This window comes from Lissotriton helveticus, chromosome 6 (assembly GCF_964261635.1).
Source record: "Lissotriton helveticus chromosome 6, aLisHel1.1, whole genome shotgun sequence".
In the NCBI taxonomy this organism is placed as follows: Eukaryota; Metazoa; Chordata; class Amphibia; order Caudata; family Salamandridae; genus Lissotriton; species Lissotriton helveticus.
In genome coordinates, this window is record NC_136067.1 from 1,640,736,388 (window position 1) to 1,640,759,514 (window position 23,127).

Consider the following 23,127-nt stretch of genomic DNA (forward strand, 5'->3'; position numbering starts at 1 on the left):
CTCATTTGTTTTTCTGTAGCCCAGTCATGCTTCGCACCGCTGCTTCTTTCGTGAATTCTACAAAAGTGTTCGTTTATTCATCCTCTTTAATAGGTTTCCTTCTACAATCCAAAGCCCATCATGATTCATTACCTGCCCTTTTCCTTCTGCCGATATATTCAAGAAACCACGTTGTCTACATTTTTTCAAGTTGCCTTTGAATTGCTTTCCTTAGCTCACATTGATGTCTTTCCCTTAAAAAAAGTAGCTTTCTGCCTGAGCTCTTAAAAACCAGAAGGGCACAGTTGGTTAATCATGGGTGCCCTTAATGAGTGAACACAGGAAGATCGCTGTAAACACGTCTGTTCATACTGTTATTACTTTTATTGCTTCTACAAGTGATAAAACTCTTGTCAAACTACTTTGAAGGCTCTCATATTGAAATCCTGCTTTCTTTGTTTTGCAGCCTCGCTTTGCACCCGGATAAAGCCCTTGTGGCGACGGGGCAGGTCGGGAAGGAGCCTTACATCTGCATTTGGGATTCCTACACTGTGCAGACGGTCTCTTTTCTGAAGGATGTGCACACGCATGGAGTGGCCTGTTTGGCTTTCGACTTGGATGGACAGGTAGAGATGTTAGAACTGTTTACATCATGTCAATTTCTGTCCTGCAAACTGTGAAATATACTAAATAGTTTTATCAGCTGAATGTATAAGCAATCGGATATTACTATACCAGGACTAAAACAGTCCTTATATAGTAAGCATAAGCCATTGACGCAATTAGAATATTGGTTCCAATTACGTTCAGGTGCAGCATCCTTGATTGGATTTCCATTTGACCAGTTGCAAAAGGCTTTTTATTGCATTCAGCTGCTGGCATTTATTTAGAGAGACTTCTAGTTGTATCTAGCTGTATCTTGGACCTGTTTGTTAATAGCTAATGGTATATCTTTGAAGGTTGTAATTTGAGCTCTGTAGTACACCTCAGCATTTATTTTACCCTATTTTTCACTCACTATATTTTTTACAGGGCTGTGCCTGGTAAACACCCTATTCTCTCCCATTATAACATTTAAGGAAAAAGGGTTTTGGGAAGCGACTCCCCTACCATTTACACCCCTTATCTTCCCATCCTTGTACCGCAAATGGAGATTGGTACAGTACATAGCTTAACCAACCATGAACTGGATTGGACTGAAACTTGGTCAGGAATGATGGTGAAGAATGATGGACCTGCAGAATATAGGGCTCAATAAAAAATACAGAAGACTTTACACTGAATATGGCCAGCAATGGGCTGCCAGAGGAGAAATTCATGACGTCATGTGATGCCTCTTCCCTGTAACAGGTGCAGTTCTGTTCAATATTCTCTTCAAGCAGCACAAAAGAAAGCTAAAGGTTTTTCCAATTATCCCAAGGTGGGAGAAGAGAAAACTGTTGTGGTCGTAAGATGGTGAGAGACTGTCAGAAAGGAAAGAGCTCTTGCACAGCTTTGCAATGGGAGAAACATAACCTTAGGACAGCATTGAGGACAGACAGTTTTCTATTCAAAACCTAATATTCTTTACTACTAGCAAAGGGGTACGGCAAGGGTTGACAGACTAGGGTCAAATGCCGTTCTTCCAAAGGATGAATTACTTCTGAATACCAAAATCCCTGTTTTTCCAGTGTTTAACCTCAGTCTGGTGTGACTAGCTGGCAGCATTTATAAAGTTGCACCACCCGACAGGGATTTCTTGATAATAGTCAAGCAACTGCCTAACCCCACCGGTAAAACTTAAGAGAGCGGTTGAGACCGAGATGACATACAGAATGGAATAATACAATAAACAAGGGTGTACACTCTATGGAGCCTACATACATGGAAGAACCACAAGGATATCTATTGTTAGGCAGGCTTTAATGGCCCGAGAACAATATCACCAAATTTACTAGAAAGTCCCTATATGCACAGTCTTTCCCACAAAACTTCAAATCGAGTGAGGGAATTATTTTTATTATTGGTGGGTCAGGTACCTGCTGTATAAGCCTACATTTGCTCCATTCACTGTTGGACAATATTAGCTTATTTGACTATATGTGTGGTAGGGTTTTCCATCCACTTCCATTTTCCTCCTTCACTTCTCCACAGATAGACCTAAGAGGAAAAACTTTTTCAACTTCCTATACATATCATCTTTGTGAACTAAGTTGCTTTAACTTGGGTAGGGTGCTCTGCCTAATGCCTATTGCCTTAGTAACAGGTATTTGTAAGTTTTTTATATCATTACATAGCTCTCTGCCTAGGCCTAAACCCATCGTTAAAGGTTCTCTATCCAAGTTATAATCCAGAGTCGGCGGCAATGGGTTCTAACCATGGTGTGGCCGGGTAGAAATGTCTACATTTGACAAAGTCTAAAAGAAATATGGAAAACAAGCATTTACAATGCAATAGGTCTCGCAGCATTAAAGTTTGAGTTTTTGGCATTGTATATGACAATGCGTTGCATCCCCCAAAAAATTTAAAATTTGAATTGGTGTAGTGGCAGAAGTACAGGCTACCTGACTCTTCGCACGCACCCATTCAGTTGTTGGCCTCTCAGCTGAGTCTGCCAACTCGACAAAAAAGCATTGGCAAAGCCACAAGGATGGTAGCCAATCCCATATCTACTGGCTTTGTAAATTCAACTGGCTAGTCCTGCTGTTTCAGAGCACACAGAATTATCAAATTCACACTCTAATAGCCCCCCTTCCCTATTATCCCCGTCTTGCCATGGACTGACTTTATGCAGGCCAGATGAAGGCGTTTGAAGGATCAAAGTCTACCTATCATGTGCATATCGTGTCAGTGAGCTGAACTCTACCTATGTGCTGACGTGAGGGATGTGCACATAATATCGCATATCATTCCATGTGCTGCCCCTGCCACCGTGAAATCCTTCCCCACCCGCCATAACATAGTCCTGTTAATTAATTTCAATTGTGTCTCCCTCCAAATCCACTGTTCTTCAGTCGAGACTCAAACCAGCTGAGACAAAATGTGAGTTTTTAATGTGTATCACACTCTTTTCCACGTGCCTGCTTCAGTCCCCATCCTGTCCCTCGTGGTTGTTACTGGTGGGCAATGGTCCCCATAGGGACCTCAGCGGAGAGCAAGGGTGCCAGGGGTCCTAATAGACAACAACAATAACAATAGACACCCGGACATAAAATTCAGTATGGCTAGCAGCAATATACGCTTAACATTTCTAGACGTAGAAGTGTTTCACCAGAATGGTAAGTTAGCAATAACTTTACATCGTAAAAAAACAGACAAAAACATCATCCTCCACTACCGGAGCTTTCACCCACAAAGTCTGAAGGAGAACCTACCATACAGCCAGTTGCTACGAATCAGGCGCAACTGTTCGAGAAAGGAGGACTACTTAACACATGCAGAAATGCTATGTGATCAACTCTCCAAAAGAGGATACCCCAAAAAAATGCTAAAACGCGCGTGGTTCACGCCCAGGGAAGCGTTAGTAGTAAAAAAAGAAAAAAAGCTACTAGAACAATTGGTGTGTGTTACCACATATGGTCCACTCACCAATAAATTCAAATCAATAATTTTGAAAAACTGGCATTTATTGTCTAATTTGAACATTCCGTTTCCAAAACCGATGTTTGCATTGAGAAAAAATAAAAACATAGGACAGCAAATAATCAGAGCAGATTTGGGTATCCCTCAAACCAAGAGTGACTTACGCACACTATGGAAGTTAAATCCAGTGACTGGCCACCACAAATGTGGAACCTGCATATCGTGCGTCAGCACCATTGAAGGCTCCTTGTTTGAACACAATGCCATCAGATGGACTCATACTGAGTTTACTAATTACAAAAGCAAACTGTTGTTTATGCAATTATTTGCCCTTGTGATAAACTTTACATCGGCAAAACTACACAACAAATCGCACAAAGATTGGCCCAACATCGATCCCGGATAAAACAAAAGGTGTTAAATGCACCAATTGTCCAACACTGCATAGACCAAGGTCACTCGGAAAGAGATCTAAAATGGACAGTGATATCAAAGATAAATGCTCCACCTCGAGGAGGAAATGTTGAAACACTACTACTAAAGAGAGAAGCATATCTGATTTTAAAATACGACTGCGTGAGCACAGGTCTGAATGAATATGGAGAATGCTATAATCAGTAGACAGGTCCAATGTAAAACTGACCACTGACAAAAGAAGAAAAATCCCCCAAAGAATAACTAATGTTCTGGACTACACGTCCTAGAAGCGCTAGATCACATGTCCAGTCTTTAAACAATCATGTGACCGCAAGATTCACTCACACGAGTGGATTTTCGGCAGACGGAAGCACCAATATCGAACACTGCAGGTAAATGCCGTAAGCGCCCGCTCTGAAACAATCGGTAGAGCATTCCAAATTGTAAAATATGCCCCTTCTAACAAGTATTCCCCTTGACTCTGTAGCATAAGCGGCAACTTCGGAACAGATCGAAAAAGGCGGCGCCCCACCGACCGAAAGCTCGGCGCTCAGTATGTTTGTGACACAAATAACGTAAGTGCATGATATTAGAACGAACTGCTCAAAACAGTTAACACTAACGTAGAAAACATGTCCCGTTAATACCAAATCCCTTTTACCCACGCAGCACAAACGGTGATCTTCAAATAGACTATAGAGGTGGCGCCCCATTTTAGGAAAAACCCGATGCTTCCCGTCAACTGACATTAAGTAAGTGCACGCCATTCAGGCGGTCTGCCGACGACCTTTACCTGCAGAATCCACAGCCTTTTAACTAAACAAGCCTTTCACCGTAACACGGCGGGCAGGGGAGGGGGCGGAGAGGGGAGAGGTGCGACACGGCAGGCAGGCAGGGGAGGAGAGTAGGAGGAGGAGGGGGGAGGAGAGTAGGGGAGGCACGGCCTAGCGGCCGTGCAATCAAGTAGTGAGGGGGCGGAGCTGGGGGAGGCTGTGAGAGAGAGTAGGCAAGGCTAGCGGCAGGCAGGCAGGGGAGGAGAGGAGGAGGGGGGAGGAGAGTAGGGGAGGCACGGCCTAGCGGCCGTGCAATCAAGTAGTGAGGGGGCGGAGCTGGGGGAGGCTGTGAGAGAGAGTAGGCAAGGCAGGCGGCTGGGGGCATGTGCACGCGCATTTAAGCTCAATGCGCATGCGCATTGAGCTTAAATTTCTCGTGCACTGCAAGGAATCGCCACGATTCCTTGCAGTGTGGATAAAGAGCGGATAAGTGCCAATACTCTCGCCTTGCTCGATGCGCATGCGCATCGACAGGCGAGACCTAAAAAGAAAGACAGACATTGGAATGCTAGGGCAGGGGACATTATTAGCCCTTTGACTCTCTTCTAATATATCCCTGGCGCAAGGGAGATACTGGTTATTAAAGGCCCTCTACTGGAGTAATGGGGAGGGACCTTTAAGGACAAGTGTAGCCAGAGGCAGAATGCAGTAACACTATTAGATCATTCCACAAATTGAGGGTGGAATTATCTAGAATACAGCGGAACAATGAGACAGACATAGGAATGTTGCAACAGATAATCTATCAATGGAATGCTTTGCACAGTGGTTTTTGTGCCTTAGCCTTGTAAGAAATGGGGCTTTTATTTACAGCTTGGCGAACAGGATGTGTGTTACAAGTGTATTATGGAATATAGTACTTGTTGAGGTTCCGTGACAATTTTAAGTGATGTTTTCGACTCGCACGAATATGGTCGAGTCTGGTATCTAAGAACCGCAAATGACGAGTTTAGTAAGTGTGCGCAGTTTCGCTGTGCTAACTTAAACCGTTCGTTTGATATGTGGGTTTTTCATCTGTACCCACGGGTTCCATCTTAGATACGGCATCCATTTTGTCTCTTGCCCTCAAGTAGCCAGCGAACGGACACTGTCCGCTTCGTCACCCTGGGACTCTCAGGATATTTGTGGAAGACACATGTACTTTGTAAATATCTTTTACGATGAGGGGGATGATACTGTAAGGCAGATGGCCCCGCTCGAGGCTCATCTTGCCGTCCGGTTTATTGTCTCAGCCGTGCATCTCATTAGGCACGTCCCTTTGATGCCTGTATCTCGTGTTTCCCGATACCTCCCCTTTTACACCCTTTTTGATTTCCCCACTGTCTCCATCTCCCTCTGCACCTGTCTTTGTCCCTATTTCGATCTGTTTTACTGCCGATTGGAATTCACTAATGTTGGGAAGATGGGTTTTTACAGTTGGGAACCGCCAAATGTTTCCGCACTTATGTTCCGGACCTTATGTGTACCAAAGTGACCAAAGCGACCCCTCTGAGGGATAATTATGGGAACCAGGTTGTAAACTTTTGTGTACCATGTTGTCCTATGAGTTAATTTTGTATAAAAGGAGCGATCCACAGAACCAATTCGAAGCAGTCTCCCCAAGTTACACGTGTTGTACTTGTCGTGACTTCTGTGTTCCCTGCAGTAATAAACCTTGAATCTTTGACGCCAAAGGAAGTGTCCCGTGTCTCTGTAGTTTGTGCGCCGAAACAGGTATCCCATGAAGGTTATAGGTGTTGTTCCCTGGCACCGCTGGTACTGTTAAAAAGTCCAGTCCTTCAGTTGGCGCCCATGTGGGGCGACTTCAGCGGTACCGGTCCGGTCCAAAGCCTGATGATCGTGAGGAACTTCGTGTGAAATCTCCGAGGGAAGGTGCACCCCGCTTCATCGATCCAGTTGTCGAAATAAGTGGCCCGAAGTTTTTCCATGCGAAGATTCCCGCCTCCTGACAGCTGCAACGGACCGATGCCCTGACTGTCGACCTGTCTTCGACGCCCGGCGTAGACCTTATGTACAAGCGAGACGATAGACGGGCCTTCCTGGTGACGCCATTGAAGTTCTGAGTTAAGTATTTGTGGGTCGCTCCCAGTCCTTAGTGGTTGTTCTAGCTTTCTGAAAGCTTTGTGGTTAGCCTTTAAGGCTTTGTGGTAATAGCTCTCCGAGCTTTGTAATAGCCTTAAGGCTTTGTTGTATTGCATGGTTCCATTGCATTTGTGGTTCTTAGTATTGGTTCTTAGTATTATTTGACAGTTGCAATTGCCAAAAACCAAGGGTTTTGACTTACACGAGGTTTCATTGCTTCGGTAATCCTTGAAGTTTGATACTAGGTTAGTGTGCACGATGCCTAGCCATAGTGATTTGTTTCGTATTTTCAAATGTTGCGCAATGGATTCCCGGTTGGAGGACTCGTGTCCGATACCTCCAGTTGGAACTCCGATACATGATCTATATAGTCGACATGGGGTAGGTCCTATAATCTATAATGATTACTGGATCCGCTATACAAAGAAAGACGGTGACCTTAGATGGCCACCACACGGAACTTTTGAACTTTCGATTTTAGATAATCTTGAGGCTAAATTATTTTTAAAGAAAGCTAGGCCAGCTATGTTTGATTCCTTTCGGATATGGCGTAAAGAGGCCAAACAGAAAGAAATCAAACAACTTAAAAAAGATAAAAAGCAAGAGTTTGTTCCGATAATGCAAGCTATAAAAGAATGTAGACAAGACAAAGAAGAAAAAGATATGGAAATCGCTACTAGATTGCATCACATGAAAATAGATAAATGTTACCCAGTTTTACCGAATAATCTAGAAAAGAAAGCAGAAGATTTGAAGGAGGATTCCTTGTTATCATACTTGATGAAATCACCACCTCCTTATGTACAGGGTGCTACTGCTCCTGTAGTTCCTCCTATAGCTCCTCCTGTTGTTCCTCTTGTTGCTCCAGCGGCTGCGGGCCAGCCCGCTGTTAACCCTACGTTTGTTTCACCATCTGTCCTCGTTCCTACTGCTCCTGTACCTGTACCTTTGCAGACTGTTGTTTCTGCTACTCCGACTATCTTGTCCATTCCTACTATGCCTTCCTTCACCTCTAGTGTTGTTGCTCCTGTTTTTCTTTCTCCTTCTGTTCGTAAGCGTGTTCCTAACTCTGTTGCTACCCTTTATTCACCTCTTTCTGGTCCGTTATTTTCGTCTGATTCATCTGAAACTCCTCAGAGACGGAGTCAGATCCCTAGTGGTAGGGAGAAAGAGACGTTAGTAACAATGGCACATAGGTGGATAAGACATCCTGCTAATTACACTCCGCGTGTAGTATTTGATACGTTTTCTCAGTTTAATGAGCCTACGCAGAGATTCGTATTTGAGGAGATGTGTAACTTTTTGAGAGAAGAATGGTACAATAATGATGTAGATGATGTACCGTCCGATATAATTGAACTCCAGAGTCACTTTTCGAACGGTATGATTATAGGAGACGATGTACGACGTGCCGTGGAACGCTTATTAGCATTCAGACCCACAGCACATTCTCGGGTGACATTAGATGATACCACTGAGAACTGGAAAGCGGTTCCTGGTCAGTATCCCATGAGAGAAGTTCCGCCACTATGGGTGCCTGGTGATCCTAATGCGAACCCTGTGGTGCTACCGCATTTTCGAAGGGTGTGGATACATCTTCCATGGAAACGATCGGAAGTTTTGCAAGTGAAGCAATCCTTACCCGATCCGCGTAAAAATCCGGCTGGTTATTATAAGGAGTTATCACAACTGATAGAAGCTTCTATTATGAATATTGCCGACATCGACATGTTGTTTGGCAATGTTGTACCGCAACCAGTTTGGGCTAAAATTCGTCAAGCCAATCACGCAGCTGAATTAGGGGGTGATTGGGCTGCACTGCTAGCAGCTGATGCATTACAAGTTGGTGGGGCTAAACCTGAACAGTTGATCTTGGATTTGCCTCAGAAAATCATTACGCTCATGAAAACTCTCATGCCAGCGATGAAGGTGAACTGGGATAAGTTATCAGCTTGTAAACAAAAGAAAGACGAGAGTGTCTCAGATTTCTTTACTAGGTTTGAGGAAGCGTTTGTCGACCACAGCGGTCAGGACATGGGCGCTGAGGGAGGTCAGCGGTTATTCGTTGACAAATTTGTGTCAAATTTGCTGCCTGAGCTATGCAACAAATTAAAGAATTCAGAAAGTGCGTGGGCAGTTTCAACCCCTGCGCAAATACTAGCAACGGCTCAGTATTATGAGAATAGGGAAAAGGAAGAAAGTGATCGTGTAGAAAAGAAAACGAAAGAACTCAAAACGAAGGTTTTGTTGCAGCAAGCATACCCTCCACGATCAAACCAAAATGATTCACAACAGCAGTATCGACCACGAGCACAGCCCGATAGGACACAGCCGCGCTCTGACAACTTCGATCCCAGATCTTCACTTGGGTATAATCAGTGCGCATATTGTAGGAAAGAGAGACACCTAAAATATGATTGTCTTGCTTTACGGGACCGTCTGAATGGTGTGTCGACACGAGGAAATCGTGGCGGTGGTCCTCAGCAGGCACCACGTGGTAGAGGTCGTGGTTCATCCCACAATCAGATTGATCGTCATCAAAACCTTTCAGATGCAAATAATTATTTTGACCAGCGAAATGCGGGGTCAGTTCGATCTGCACAGTATAATGTTGATGATTATTATATAGACCACGAGACTGTTGTAAATGACCACTACTAGGACAGCCAACGACAAAGAGAGGGAGTAGTGTCAGTTCCGGTCGATCAGAGTGGGCCTTACGTTGCAGTGACTACATCGGGTGTAGTTGAGCCTTTTCTGTTAGACACTGGTGCGACGAAAAGTTCCATCATGCATTCAAAACTCCCTGGCGCACCTTTGTCTGGCTTAACGAATGTTTCCGTTGGATTCTCTGGCGCCCCTGTTAGTAACCCAGTCTCTAACCCTTTGCCTCTTATGATTGGACCACGTGAGCTAACGGCTCCACTGATTCTATCTACAGGTTGTGGTGAAAATCTTTTGGGCCTGGATTTGTTGAAACGATTATATGCAACATTGTATTGTTCCCCCGAAGGAGTGGAGCTTACATTGGGAAGGAGAGTGGTCTCTCCCATGTATTTATCGGTTGATAAATTCCCACCGGAATTGAATTCCCTCCCTGCGTCTCTATGGGCCACAGGTCCCAATGATGTGGGCCTGTTAGACATTCCACCCTATGTGATTCAATTGAAACCAAATGCGCGATTACCGCGTTTACCTCAATATCGTATTTCTCTTGAGGGCGAACGAGCGCTGTTAGCAATCGTTCATGATCTCATTGGAAAAGGTGTTGTTGAAGAAACTCGTGGAAACGTGTGCAATAGCCCTGTATTGCCAATTCTGAAACGAACTGACCCAACTAAACCTCCTGTGTATCGTTTTGTAATAGATTTGAGAGAGGTAAATAAAATAGTAGTTCCACAATTTCCTGTGGTACCTGACATTACGGCTTTATTAACAATGATTCCGGCATCTGCCTCCTGGTTCACAGTGATCGATCTAAAGAATGCTTTCTTTAGCATCCCGATTGCAGAGGAAAGCAGAGACCTGTTCGGATTCTCATTAGGAGGTCGCAGTTTTAGGCTAAAACGCGCTCCACAGGGCTACTGTGAGAGTCCGTCAATCTACAGCCAAGCACTTAAAGGTCAGCTTGATGCCTTTGTATTGCCTAAAGGTGCAGCTTTGATTCAATACGTTGACGATCTTTTAGTGGCAGCTGATACGGAGGCCATTTGCAAAACGGCTACAGTATCATTATTGCACTATCTACATGACTTGCACCACAAGGTGTCGCCTTCAAAGCTACAGTATTGTTGTCAAGAAGTTACCTATCTAGGTCACTTATTGTCAAAAGAAGGGAGAAGGTTGACCCCAGAGAGAATTGCAGCGATTTCCCGAATGACTGTGCCAAAAACCCAAAGAGATGTTCGCGCCTTTTTAGGTATTACGTCCTACTGCAGACAATGGATTCCAAATTTTTCATTGTTGGCGAAACCATTGATAGCCCTTACGTGCAAGGATGTTTCATCCCCAGTACCTTGGTCTGAAGAATGTCAGAAAAGTTTTTCTGAATTGCGTGATGCGCTGTGTTCGGCTCCTGTGTTGGGTACCCCTGACTACAGTAAGCCGTTTACACTATACGTTCACGAGAGGGATGGTTGCGCGTTGAGTGTTTTGACACAACCTTTTGGTGGTAAGCAACGCCCATGTGCCTACTTTTCTTCGACTTTAGACCCAGTAGCAAGAGCCTTGCCAAGTTGCTTAAGGGCAACAGCGGCAGCTGCGGCGTCCATTCGACAGTCCGCAGGTCTAGTCATGGATAACATGCTCACGGTAATGGTTCCGCATGCAGTCGACACTCTATTGAACCGAACGAAAACTCAACATCTGACAAGTGCAAGATTGTCCGGATATGAGTTGACGTTGCTGGCCAGTCATATACGGATAAAACGATGTAATGTGTTGAATCCAGCAACATTGCTGCCGATCAACACAGAATCAAGTGATGAAGCAGTACATGACTGCTATCTCAAAACTGAAGAGGAAACCAAGGGTCGTATTGACCTAAAAGATACTCCATTGACAAATCCCGATGGTACTTTGTATGTGGATGGTTCTTGTTTCAAGTTGCCGAATGGTGATGTGACGACTGCGTATGCTGTAGTTACATTGAGAACGATTGTGGAAAGTGCAAGATTAAATCAAAATTCGGCTCAGGCTGCTGAGTTAATTGCTTTGACGAGAGCGTGTGTGTTGTCTAAAGATAAACGGGTGAATGTGTTTACAGATAGCCAGTATGCGTTTGGTGTGGCACATAGTTTTGGACGACTGTGGAGAGAGAGAGGATTCCTTACGTCACATGGTACGAAGATTCAACATGGACAGCTTGTAAATGATCTTTTAGATGCACTCACATTGCCTAAACAGGTGGCCATAATCAAATGTAGCGCACATCAGAAAGTAACGGATGATGTTGGTCGTGGAAATGCGTTTGCGGATGAGACTGCTAAGGAGACTGCCCGGAACCTTAGCACTCGAATGTATGTGACGAGTTCGGTTAGGTGGCCTGCAGAATCAAGTATGTGTGAAAACACTATCGGAAGTGTGAAAGCAATTCAGAATGAGGCCACCGAGACTGAAAAGGCGAAGTGGAAAGAAAGTACGGGAAAGTTGGATGCGAATGGTTGTTGGATTGACTTATCGGAACAGAAAAGATGGATGTTGCCTGATGCGTATGTGCTGGCTATTGTGACTATGGCACATGGGTTAGCACATATTAGCGCGAAAGGTATCTGTAAATTGCTGTTTCCTGTGTGGAAGAATGATGGTATTACGAAATGTGCTGAACGCTTGGTTAAGAATTGTATGGTGTGTTTGATGCACAATCCTGGTAAGGGCACTCCCACTCCACCTGGCCATTTTGCCCCTCCTGCGTACCCTTTCGAAGTTATCCAGTTAGACTTTATCCACATGGAGAGATGTAATAATTTGAAGTATGTGCTGGTTGTGGTGTGTGCATTTTCTAGGTGGATTGAGGCCTACCCCCTTAAGGATAATACGGCTTTATCCACGGCAAAAATTTTACTCAAAGAGTATTTTTCCCGCTACGGAATGCCTCGGGTTGTGTGGTCAGACAACGGAAGTGAGTTTGTTGGGAGCGTGATGAAGAGTGTGTGTCGCGGGTTAGGGATTGTACAGAAATTTCATAGTGCCAATCATCCTCAGTCAGCCGGTTTGGTTGAAGGGTACAATGGCACCCTTAAACTAAAACTAGCAAAGATTCAGGCTACGACAGGTCTTTCGTGGCCTGACGCTTTACCCTTAGCATTACTGTCAACAAGGGCAACTGTACACTCCCGAGTAGGGCTCAGTCCCTATGAAATAGTGTTCGGTCGTCCTGCCAATGTTTGGGGGGTCCCTAGACCGGGTGCCTTTTGTGAACTTGAGTATCCAATGTTAATCGATTATCTTCATGACTTGACTGCTAAACTGAGGTTAATTCACCAACAGGTTCACGAAGCATTGCCGACACAGACGGAGGGTCCAGGCCACCAGCTCCAGCCCGGAGATTGGGTGGTAACGCGCAATTTTTCGCGCAAGAACAATTTGGATCCCAGGTTCACTGGACCCTATCAGGTCCTCCTTGCCACGAGAACTGCAGTTCGTCTTGAGGGGCGGAAAAATTGGGTGCATGCCACCCATACCAAGAAAGTCCCCATTCCGTTGCCAGCAGACTCGTGGGTAAGGAAAGGCATTGCATCAACTGAAACCGAAGGATTGCCGGCGTTTGTACCTTTCAGCGACGCACAACCTGTCGGAGAATCCTCAGTGCAGCAAAAAGGCATTATTGAACACTTGCCATCAGAAAACTCAAGACCAGAACATTCAGCTGATCAACAGGGCGTTGTCCCTTCAACGGATCTTTTGTTTAACGAACAGACACGTCCTGGGAAAACCCGATATTTTTTAAGATCCAGCACTAAAGACTAATAAAAAACCCCGTTCTGTCCCTTGACAAATGCATTATCCCGTTTTCCATGATCAGTTTGAACACTCATACTATTGTAATTATTTTTGTATATATTCATTGAGCTTCGTTCCTTACACTTTTTGTTTCCACAGCTGAGAGACATTTGTTTTTGATATATATATATATTTGTGAAATAAAGGCCGTAGGGCCGCGCGTGTACTTCCTCCTGGTTAGTAGGTCTTGACGCTAGGTTAAAGACCGTCGATTCCTGGGAACTCCTAGGAATTGACTATTGCTACACAGAACGAAGTGCGTCAAGAAACGTTGCGGACGGTCATAGGGAATGGCATTTTTGAAGCTGATGGACTTGGAAGAAGCTCAAGCACAAAGATTCAAGCTGCAGCAACTCAGTCGTACCAAATGTTGTGTGTTCCAAATATTCGTACTGTTTGTGACTGTTTCTGCGTTATTGGCGGGTGGAGTGTATTACACAATGTCTTACTTCTTGCCCTCTATCATACCTACTCCTACCCCTGACTTTAAACTCACCTCCACTGTTTCTCCTCATTCTTTTCACATCTTACCTGAACACGAGCAGGCTAGACGTGCAGAATTCCGCAACAATTCCTTTATTCAGCTCCTTCATCAGCATCAGTTAGTGGTTAACACTACTAATTGCTGGGTGTGTGGGTTGATGCCACATACTACGGATAAGGGAATTCCATATCTGGTGTTACCGTATAGCTCCCAAGGGTCTGCTCGAGCATTTCAAACAATGTTTCGAAGCGCACTGGGTTTCCACCCCATTCGAGAACCACGTTCCCCCTACTCTGGTCCTACCTCGTACCAAAAATCTTTGTCTATAGCAATAGAGGATTTAGATAGCGATATCTATGATCCCTCGCTTATCCCTGAAGAAGAGGTACAAGCCTATAGGGTCCTTAGTAGAGGCGAATATAGTGTGTTCACTGGTGAAAAACAGCTTAAAAGCTCGCCTCCGATATGGGTCGTACCCCACACTGGCAATTTTTGTTTAATAGGTCGCGGCCGTAGATCGAAAGCCCGACTTGGAGAGAGTGCTTGCACTGAAAATTATATTTTGCCAATGGTCTCGTCCCCTGTGTTTTTGGCTGCCAAGGGTACATACTTTATTTGTCATGATCGTGCGTATGCATGGTTGCCCTCTGACTTCATGGGCTCATGTTTTATCGCAAACTTGTTGCCTCCGACATTTACTGTAGATGCAGATTATCACAAAACTAGAGTTGTGAGAGGCGTAATTAGCGAAGAGGATACTGCCGGTCAAGAGGCAGGAGACTTTTTCAAGGGTTTCCTCCCATTTTGGGGACCTATGGTTAATAGTAGGAACCTGAGACAGTTGACTCGAGTGGTAGAATCGACAGCTAATATTACTGCCAGTGCCCTTGGTAATATCACCACAGAACTTCAGGCGGATAGACTTATGACGTTACAAAACCGTATGGTTTTAGATGTGATCTTAGCAGATCGAGGTGGGGTATGTAAGGTGATCCATTCGAGCTGCTGTATTTTCATTCCTGATAACGCTCCGACTGTCTATCAAGCCATCTCGAAGTTGCATAAGATCTCCGAATCCATACACGTGGATGTAGGGGATTGGACGCTACTTGGATGGTTTTGGGGCCTGATGTCGACCTGGGGTTGGAAAATTCTGACGATCATTGGAGTCGTTGTAGTGTTCCTGTTCACGTGTTGCCTTTGCGTGCAGTGCGGTCCTGCCTTATGTGGCCTCTGTGCTACAACGTGTATGAGACAGCCACCTGTTACCAAAGGGTCTCGGTTGGACAGAGCTATGCTACAGCAACATCTCGAGGGTCTGATGAATATCGAATATGATTCCGACTAGTGCTTGCCTACATGAGGGCAAAAGGAGCGTCTGAGGTTCCGTGACAATTTTAAGTGATGTTTTCGACTCGCACGAATATGGTCGAGTCTGGTATCTAAGAACCGCAAATGACGAGTTTAGTAAGTGTGCGCAGTTTCGCTGTGCTAACTTAAACCGTTCGTTTGATATGTGGGTTTTTCATCTGTACCCACGGGTTCCATCTTAGATACGGCATCCATTTTGTCTCTTGCCCTCAAGTAGCCAGCGAACGGACACTGTCCGCTTCGTCACCCTGGGACTCTCAGGATATTTGTGGAAGACACATGTACTTTGTAAATATCTTTTACGATGAGGGGGATGATACTGTAAGGCAGATGGCCCCGCTCAAGGCTCATCTTGCCGTCCGGTTTATTGTCTCAGCCGTGCATCTCATTAGGCACGTCCCTTTGATGCCTGTATCTCGTGTTTCCCGATACCTCCCCTTTTACACCCTTTTTGATTTCCCCACTGTCTCCATCTCCCTCTGCACCTGTCTTTGTCCCTATTTCGATCTGTTTTACTGCCGATTGGAATTCACTAATGTTGGGAAGATGGGTTTTTACAGTTGGGAACCGCCAAATGTTTCCGCACTTATGTTCCGGACCTTATGTGTACCAAAGTGACCAAAGCGACCCCTCTGAGGGATAATTATGGGAACCAGGTTGTAAACTTTTGTGTACCATGTTGTCCTATGAGTTAATTTTGTATAAAAGGAGCGATCCACAGAACCAATTCGAAGCAGTCTCCCCAAGTTACACGTGTTGTACTTGTCGTGACTTCTGTGTTCCCTGCAGTAATAAACCTTGAATCTTTGACGCCAAAGGAAGTGTCCCGTGTCTCTGTAGTTTGTGCGCCGAAACAGGTATCCCATGAAGGTTATAGGTGTTGTTCCCTGGCACCGCTGGTACTGTTAAAAAGTCCAGTCCTTCATTGTAATGGGCGGATGGGATATTCGCCACAGTCTGGCATAGGATCTCATCGGCCTATCTCCAAATAAGCCGACAGGTTTTGTGTGATGTGATTTGCTAGGCAAATGTGGAGAGGTAAGGAGTTCTGTAACTGTGACGCCAGAATGGAAAATGATCAACCTTGCAAGCTTCTTTTTGAAAGAGTGGAATTATACCAAAGTTCATTTTTTTGTCGATCTGAAGTTTTGATTATGGTCAATGTATTTATAAATCAACAGTAGGCAACCTTTTTTTTTTTTACTGTTTTTATTGATCGCATCGCAGGATATTAGTACAGTTCAAACAATAATTGACAACACTGCATCAAAATGTCTATGATAAACTATGTCCACCCTTCTCTTGTTCATGGGCCGTTTATGAGGCTAAATATCGAATTTGTCCTGGTATGTTCTTCAGTTCTCCTCCAGCGACAAGCAGTAGGGAACTTTTTGAGTGGTATGGATTGTGGCCAGAAGCTGTGGGAGGCTGTAACTCTGGCCAATATTAGAGGTGGGCCAGAGGAAAAAAATGCATATACTCAGGAATAGGTTGTTCCTATATTCATTGCAAAAATCATTGCATCATGGATTTCTTTCTAGTCTTAATTTTTTCTCTCTCTAATAATAAACGCCACAATGAACATTGGATACCCTATTTCAATGATACTCAATGTTCGGCCTGGGGGCCCCATGCGGCCGTCCTGACCTTTACATGCGACCCCCTGCTCAGCAGCAGCACTGGGCTGCTGTTTATTCAACTCAGCACTAACATTAAAATGGTGTTAAATAATCAGGCAGTTATTTACTTAAAGGTTAATTGAAGTTAACGAAAGAACATAACTAGGGTGTCCTGCACCGCTTAACTTTAGGAACACCTTCATTTTTAAAGACATCTTGCAGCAAAAGTGTAAAAATATTCAAGAATTTGATGGACCTGCAGAACTGTTTCACCTTAGTAGATTGGATTAAATCAGTGCATTGAGGAGCATTTTTTTAAAGTGAGTTTTCAAACATTAATTTTTCCCCCAACTGTGACATCAATGCCAATAGTGAACTAAGAAGCAAGCCACTTGTTATGTGCGCACTTTGGGTGGCCTGGGTGCCTAGTATACATGAACATTATAGTTTATTAAATTACGCATAGGAGGTGGTTTTTGACAACACACATCCCGAAGTCATGCATTTCAACGTCCTCTCATATGTGATAATGAAGGAAAAGGAGGGAGAGTGAAATAAAACAATTGCCTAGGATCACGCAATTTGGTAAAGTGGGGAAAGTGAGATTAAACCCAGGTTTTCAGGTTTCACATTGCACAATTCAGCCACTAGATGTATATGCTGTGCTCCGCCTACACCCACCATACTGCCAAACCCCCTCCCTCAAATCCCGAAGGCACATCCTAGACCCAACGTTTTGGCCACTAGGAAAATATTTGCTAGTACCCGTGCCCTATTTGAATGAGCGCTTTCCGAAGCTACATTTTTATATCAGGCTAGAAAGTCCTCTTAAGGGTTTAGGAGTTCGTGTGCTCTCGACACACACGCATCAAGGAGCTGCTCACAGAACAGTTAGTCTGATGGGCCTTGAGCAAATGTAATGTGCAACACCTAGGACCCTGAAAGTTTTCCCTGATAAACAAGACACTGTGCAGCCCTTGACATGGTCTTATTAACATTTGCAACTTGGCACCAGCATTCTCCGTTTTTTTCAATAAAGCGTGTGTGTGTGAGAGAGAGAGAGAGAGAGAGATAGTAAGAGAAAAAGAATTGCTTAATCCCTGTCGTCCACATCAGTAGAATGCCATCAGCAAAAGAGTTCCTCAATTTTTTTTGCCGACATGCTTACAACCTCAGAGTGTGACTAAGAGTGCAGTGTAATTGGACTTCAGTTTAAATAAACTGCTGAACGTGGTACATGGGTTGCCTCCTACATGTTTATGCCTTTCCTTTATGAATGCAAATTCGAGGAACACCCCAGCCAAATAAATAAAGAGGATGATCTTAAATGTCACTGGATGTTGCCAAACTCTGCCATGCCCCCTGAGGATGTGTAGGAACTCAGTCAGTTTGCCTTTACTAAAGTTAGCCCAGTTTGTACAAATGCATGCTCAGTTCCTCTGGAAATGTTTAGCGAATATGCCCCAAAGCTGCTCGTTACAAATAACACAAGATACAGCTGATGGCCATATTCACATTTCTTTACGCATATCCATGCTTACCTTAAAGTACTCAGATAAACTTGCCTCATAAGAGCTAATTAAGTCCTTTTTTTGTCTCTAGCGACTGGCCTCGGTTGGACTGGATGCCAAAAATACTGTCTGCATATGGGACTGGAAGAAAGGGAAAGTACTGGCTACAGCAACTGGTCACTCAGACAGGGTAAGTGTTTGAACATGTTTGTGAATTGTGAAATAATCCATCACTAAATGTCTGTGGAGGGTAACCTTTTATTTTTGTCTAGGTACTGTATTGATGAAACAGAACTTAGCTTGGTACTACTGTAAGGCTGGAGGCCCCGCCAACAAAGGCATTTGTGTAATCTATACTTCCTTGCTCAGATGGCTTGATTTTTGAGTTCACAAAAGGTGAGCTTGCACTCCTAAAACTATTTACCCATGTGTAATCTTACCCCATAATGATTACTATTAGATGTGGGTAAATCCTACTCTAGGGGTGGAAGGTGGGTGTTCTAGGGAGGGGAATAGGCTGCAAAATTTGTGAACATCTACAGACTAGTGATTTTACTGCACATATTCTTTCTGATTGGGACTGAGGGCTTGAGATTTACACATGTAAAGGGCAGGATCAAATCTATTTCCTTGGTGGAAATAGAATAGGAGCACTTTCAAAACTGGTAGAGATGGGGGGGGGGGGGTGAGAGGGGGGAGAGTTCTTCACGTAAAAAAATGTTTCCTCACTGAGGGAAAAAAAGAAGGAAATACATTTGGGTAGCAGTCTGTGCCACTTTGTTAGGGTTTAAGATGTTTATCCCCTTTTCTTATTATTGTAACATTGCAGCCTGTATAGAGAGACTTAATTGATTGGGTCTCACTCCCTCAGCTGACCTGAACCCATATCTAACCAGAAATATCTTGATTCCTGTCTGATCACTCACCAGGTTATCTTATTGAACACTTCTAGTCGTTCAAATTTACTTTTTGTGTAAATTCATCTGCCCCTCCACTTTTTTCATTTTCATGATTCTTAATGTGAGGCCAAAGATTCTTAATGAGTTAAAATTCACTCTTACAATTGAGAGTAAAGCATTCTATGTGTTATTTTAAAAGTACAACCCCCCTGCCTCAAGAACCTTGTTTTAATAAAGTGTTCTATAGCCTGTCCGCGTTAACATATCAGATGGCTACCTTTCCATTCAAAGCTCTTCTGACCTAAGAAAAGAGCATTTATGTAGTTAATTAAAGATCAAGTGTCCTGTGCAGGTTATTGTAAGTATACAGATATTTTCTTTAATTCCTGCTGACTTACCTAAGAGTTGTTCCTTTTGCATTTGTCACCCTGAGTGGGACGGGTATGCCCAGATGTGGGTCCCGTGGTCTCCATGTCCCTGGATTCAAGCTAGCCTGGCTGATGAGGGGTGATACCCCGAAACTGGTCCCATGATGCTTGTTTCTGGCCCAGGGAGGATCAGACATAGCAGTTCGGACTGGACTGTTCCCATGGGGAGCAAGCTCAAGACTGATTTGCATATGGCTGGGTTTAACCTGGAATGGCATGGGGAGCAACAAAACCTGATGGATTTAGGCCCAGTTCTCTGTACTGGGGTGAATTTTTGACATTGATCAGTATTCTGTCCGTCGAGTGTTCTTTTTGGACTTACCTAAAAGAGCGTATGACACCTCATTTATTTTAAACTCACCAGCTTCATAATTACTACTCACTGATATACAAGTGGAATAAATATGTGTTTTTTAAGGAAGAGTTCTAAGCTAATCTAGTTCAGACAGTCGAAGCTTATCCACAAACAAACAGTTGTTTGACGTCAGTCCAGGTAACGCCTTGCTTAAGTTTCAATATTACATGACATCATTCACTGGGAATGAACAGTCCATTCAACGCTATGTCTTCACTTTATTCAGTAAAAACTGCGTGTTCTTGTGATCCTGATATATAATAACTGTAACCTACAGGAACCCACCCGGAATATTAGTTACATGTTTGTGAAAACTTACATTTCCTCATATACACCAATGCGAAGATACATATGAATTATTGGGTATCTAACGAATTGTCAACCCCATACAGCACTCACTCATAGTCTGGTTACCCCACGTCCAGGCTTCTCATTCAGCTTTTGAAGGGAATCCTTAACCCTTCCTTTGGTGTCACTTAATGTGAGGACCATGCTAGTTTATTGTTTGTCCCGTGATAAAAACAACCCCTTCTCAATGTCACAATGACTTAACATAAGCTACTCTAATGTGGCAATGACCTTATGCCATCAGTTTCACTTAATCAGTAATTTTTCCCAGTTGCCTCTAATATTGGCGCCTCAAAAGACATGGCTCAGATCAGTTATTTTTAACATCACACCTGGCATTTTTTGTTGATCAACTAACTGTATGCACATTTTTAGGATTTATGTATTTTAGTACATTTTAAACTATTGTATGGGTTTTAGCTTACACAATAAATCAATAAAGTGGATCTGACAGTGAAGTACTGGGTAGTGAACTGGATGTGGGTCAGGGTTCTAGACACTGGGGATCTTTCCCATGATCTAACATGATTATGGTTCTGCGTAGGTGTACCTAAAACAAACTCTACTATGGGTCTACATCTGTGAAGTCTTCTGTAGGAGAATCGGGGGCCGCACATAGCAAGCCGACCTCCGGAGTCTGTAGAAGGACAAGTAGGATACCAAGGCACTATGTACCGCAGGAAGAGGCAAGTTGAGTGATTCAACAAACCCTATAAATATTAAAGTGGAGTGCCAACGCCTGTGAGCACTAATGCGGTTACAAAATGGACCTGGATAGAACCGCTAAATAAAAGGCGGTGGCGCCATTTTGGCTTTTACCCCAAGGACTGCTGAAACCGTCTCAGCCTCGCATCACTGTCGTGCAGGTTTTTATCCCTTCATTTTAACTGCTTCATAAATATTTCACAAGAGGAAAGTGTCACATGTATTTATGTATTTCTGTCTACTTTCCATCCTACTAAATCATTGTGAAGCCGTGACTAGCAAGCTTCAGGCACACAGCTGCGAGGCTCACTCTCTTCAGGGCCGGTTCTGGTGCAGGGCACGTTTTTTTTTTTAGATTACTTGTGGTAATCTCTGTTACTCACCGTCTTCGCTTCCTCGTAGTACTATTGCTTAATGAATGGTATGAGGAAGCCGGAGCCGGGGCAATAGTCGCCCTGAGTACCACCAGGGGGTTTGGAGGCATCTGATTGGCATGACAAGCATCAAATGTGGGTTCATTTGCAGGGGAGGGTCGACACTATGTCAGTCAATCAATCAGGGATTTGTGAAGTGCACTACTCACCTGCAAGGGTCTCAAGGTGCTGGGTGGGGCGGCTCAGTCTCATCCGAAGAGGCAGGTCTTGAGGCTCTTCCTGAATGCATGCCGTGTGGGGATTTGTCTGATGCTGTGATGTAACTTGATCTATTGAATTCCTGCAAGTTGCTTTGCCTGATCTCTAAGGCCAATATTTGATGGGTTAGTGATTGATTTAAGATTCCATGTTGATGATAGAGAAGAGGGTCACCCTACTCAGGACTACTTACTAGAAGGAAGCTTCGAAAGAAGTATAGGTTGGAAGCCAGCTGAGGTATTGACATACTTAACAGCGCGAGCTAGACTGGGAGCTAAAATCATACCTCAACCATGTTTTAAACCTAGCCCAAACTGCGCCAATCATACCAAAAAAATGTTTTAATACTAGCCCCACACTGTGCAAATTATATACCTCACCCATGTTTTAATACTAGCCCCACACCGCTCCAATCATACATGTCTTAAAACTTTCCCCAAAGTGCACCACTCATATCTCAACCATGTTTTAATACAAGCCCCAACTGCACCAATGATACATCAACCATGTTTTAATACTCGCCCCAAAGTGTACCAATCATACCCCAACCATGTTTTAATACTACCCCAAAGTGCACCAATCATACCCCAACCATGTTTTAATACTAGCCCCAACTGCACCAATGATACCGCAATAACGTTTAAATACTAGCCCCAAAGTGTGCCAATCATACCTCCACCGTGTTTTAATACTAGCCCCACACTGTGCAAATTATATACCTCAACTATGTTTTAATACTAGCCCTACACTGCGCCAATCATACCTCAACCATGTTTTAATACTAGCCCTACACTGCCCCAATCATACCTCAACCGTGTTTTAATACTAGCCCCAAAGTGCACCAATCATACCTCAACCATGTTTTAATACTAGCCCCAAAGTGCACCAATCATACCTCAACCATGTTTTAATACTAGCCCCAAAGTGCACCAATCATACCTCAACCATGTTTTAATACTAGCCCCAAAGTGCGCCAATCATACCTCAACCAGGTTTTAATACAAGCCCCAAAGTGCGCCAATCATACCTCAACCATGTTTTAATACTAGCCCCAAAGTGTGCCAATCCTACCTCAACCATGTTTTAATACTAGCCCCAAAGTGTGCCAATCATACCTCAACCATGTTTTAATACAAGCCCCAAAGTGCGCCAATCATACCTCAACCATGTTTTAATACAAGCCCCAAAGTGTGCCAATCATACCTCAACCATGTTTTAATACTAGCACCAAAGTGCACCAATCATACCTCAACCATGTTTAATACTAGCCCCAAAGTGCGCCAATCATACCTCAACCATGTTTAATACTAGCCGCACACTGTGCAAATTATATACCTCAACTATGTTTTAATACTAGCCCTACACTGCGCCAATCATACCTCAACCGTGTTTTAATACTAGC

General features: G+C 43.9%; 1 protein-coding gene across 1 annotated transcript in view; it reads left to right on the top strand.

Annotated features, from left to right (window-relative positions):
- The window catches only part of EML6 (EMAP like 6), a 928,771-nt gene that overhangs the window by 258,883 nt on the left and 646,761 nt on the right, over window positions 1–23,127 (top strand). Inside the window, exons 2-3 of the mRNA XM_078649484.1 lie at window positions 446–605; window positions 18,450–18,548. Coding sequence (XP_078505610.1) covers window positions 446–605; window positions 18,450–18,548 — 259 coding nt within the window. The remainder of the gene's footprint in view (window positions 1–445; window positions 606–18,449; window positions 18,549–23,127) is intronic.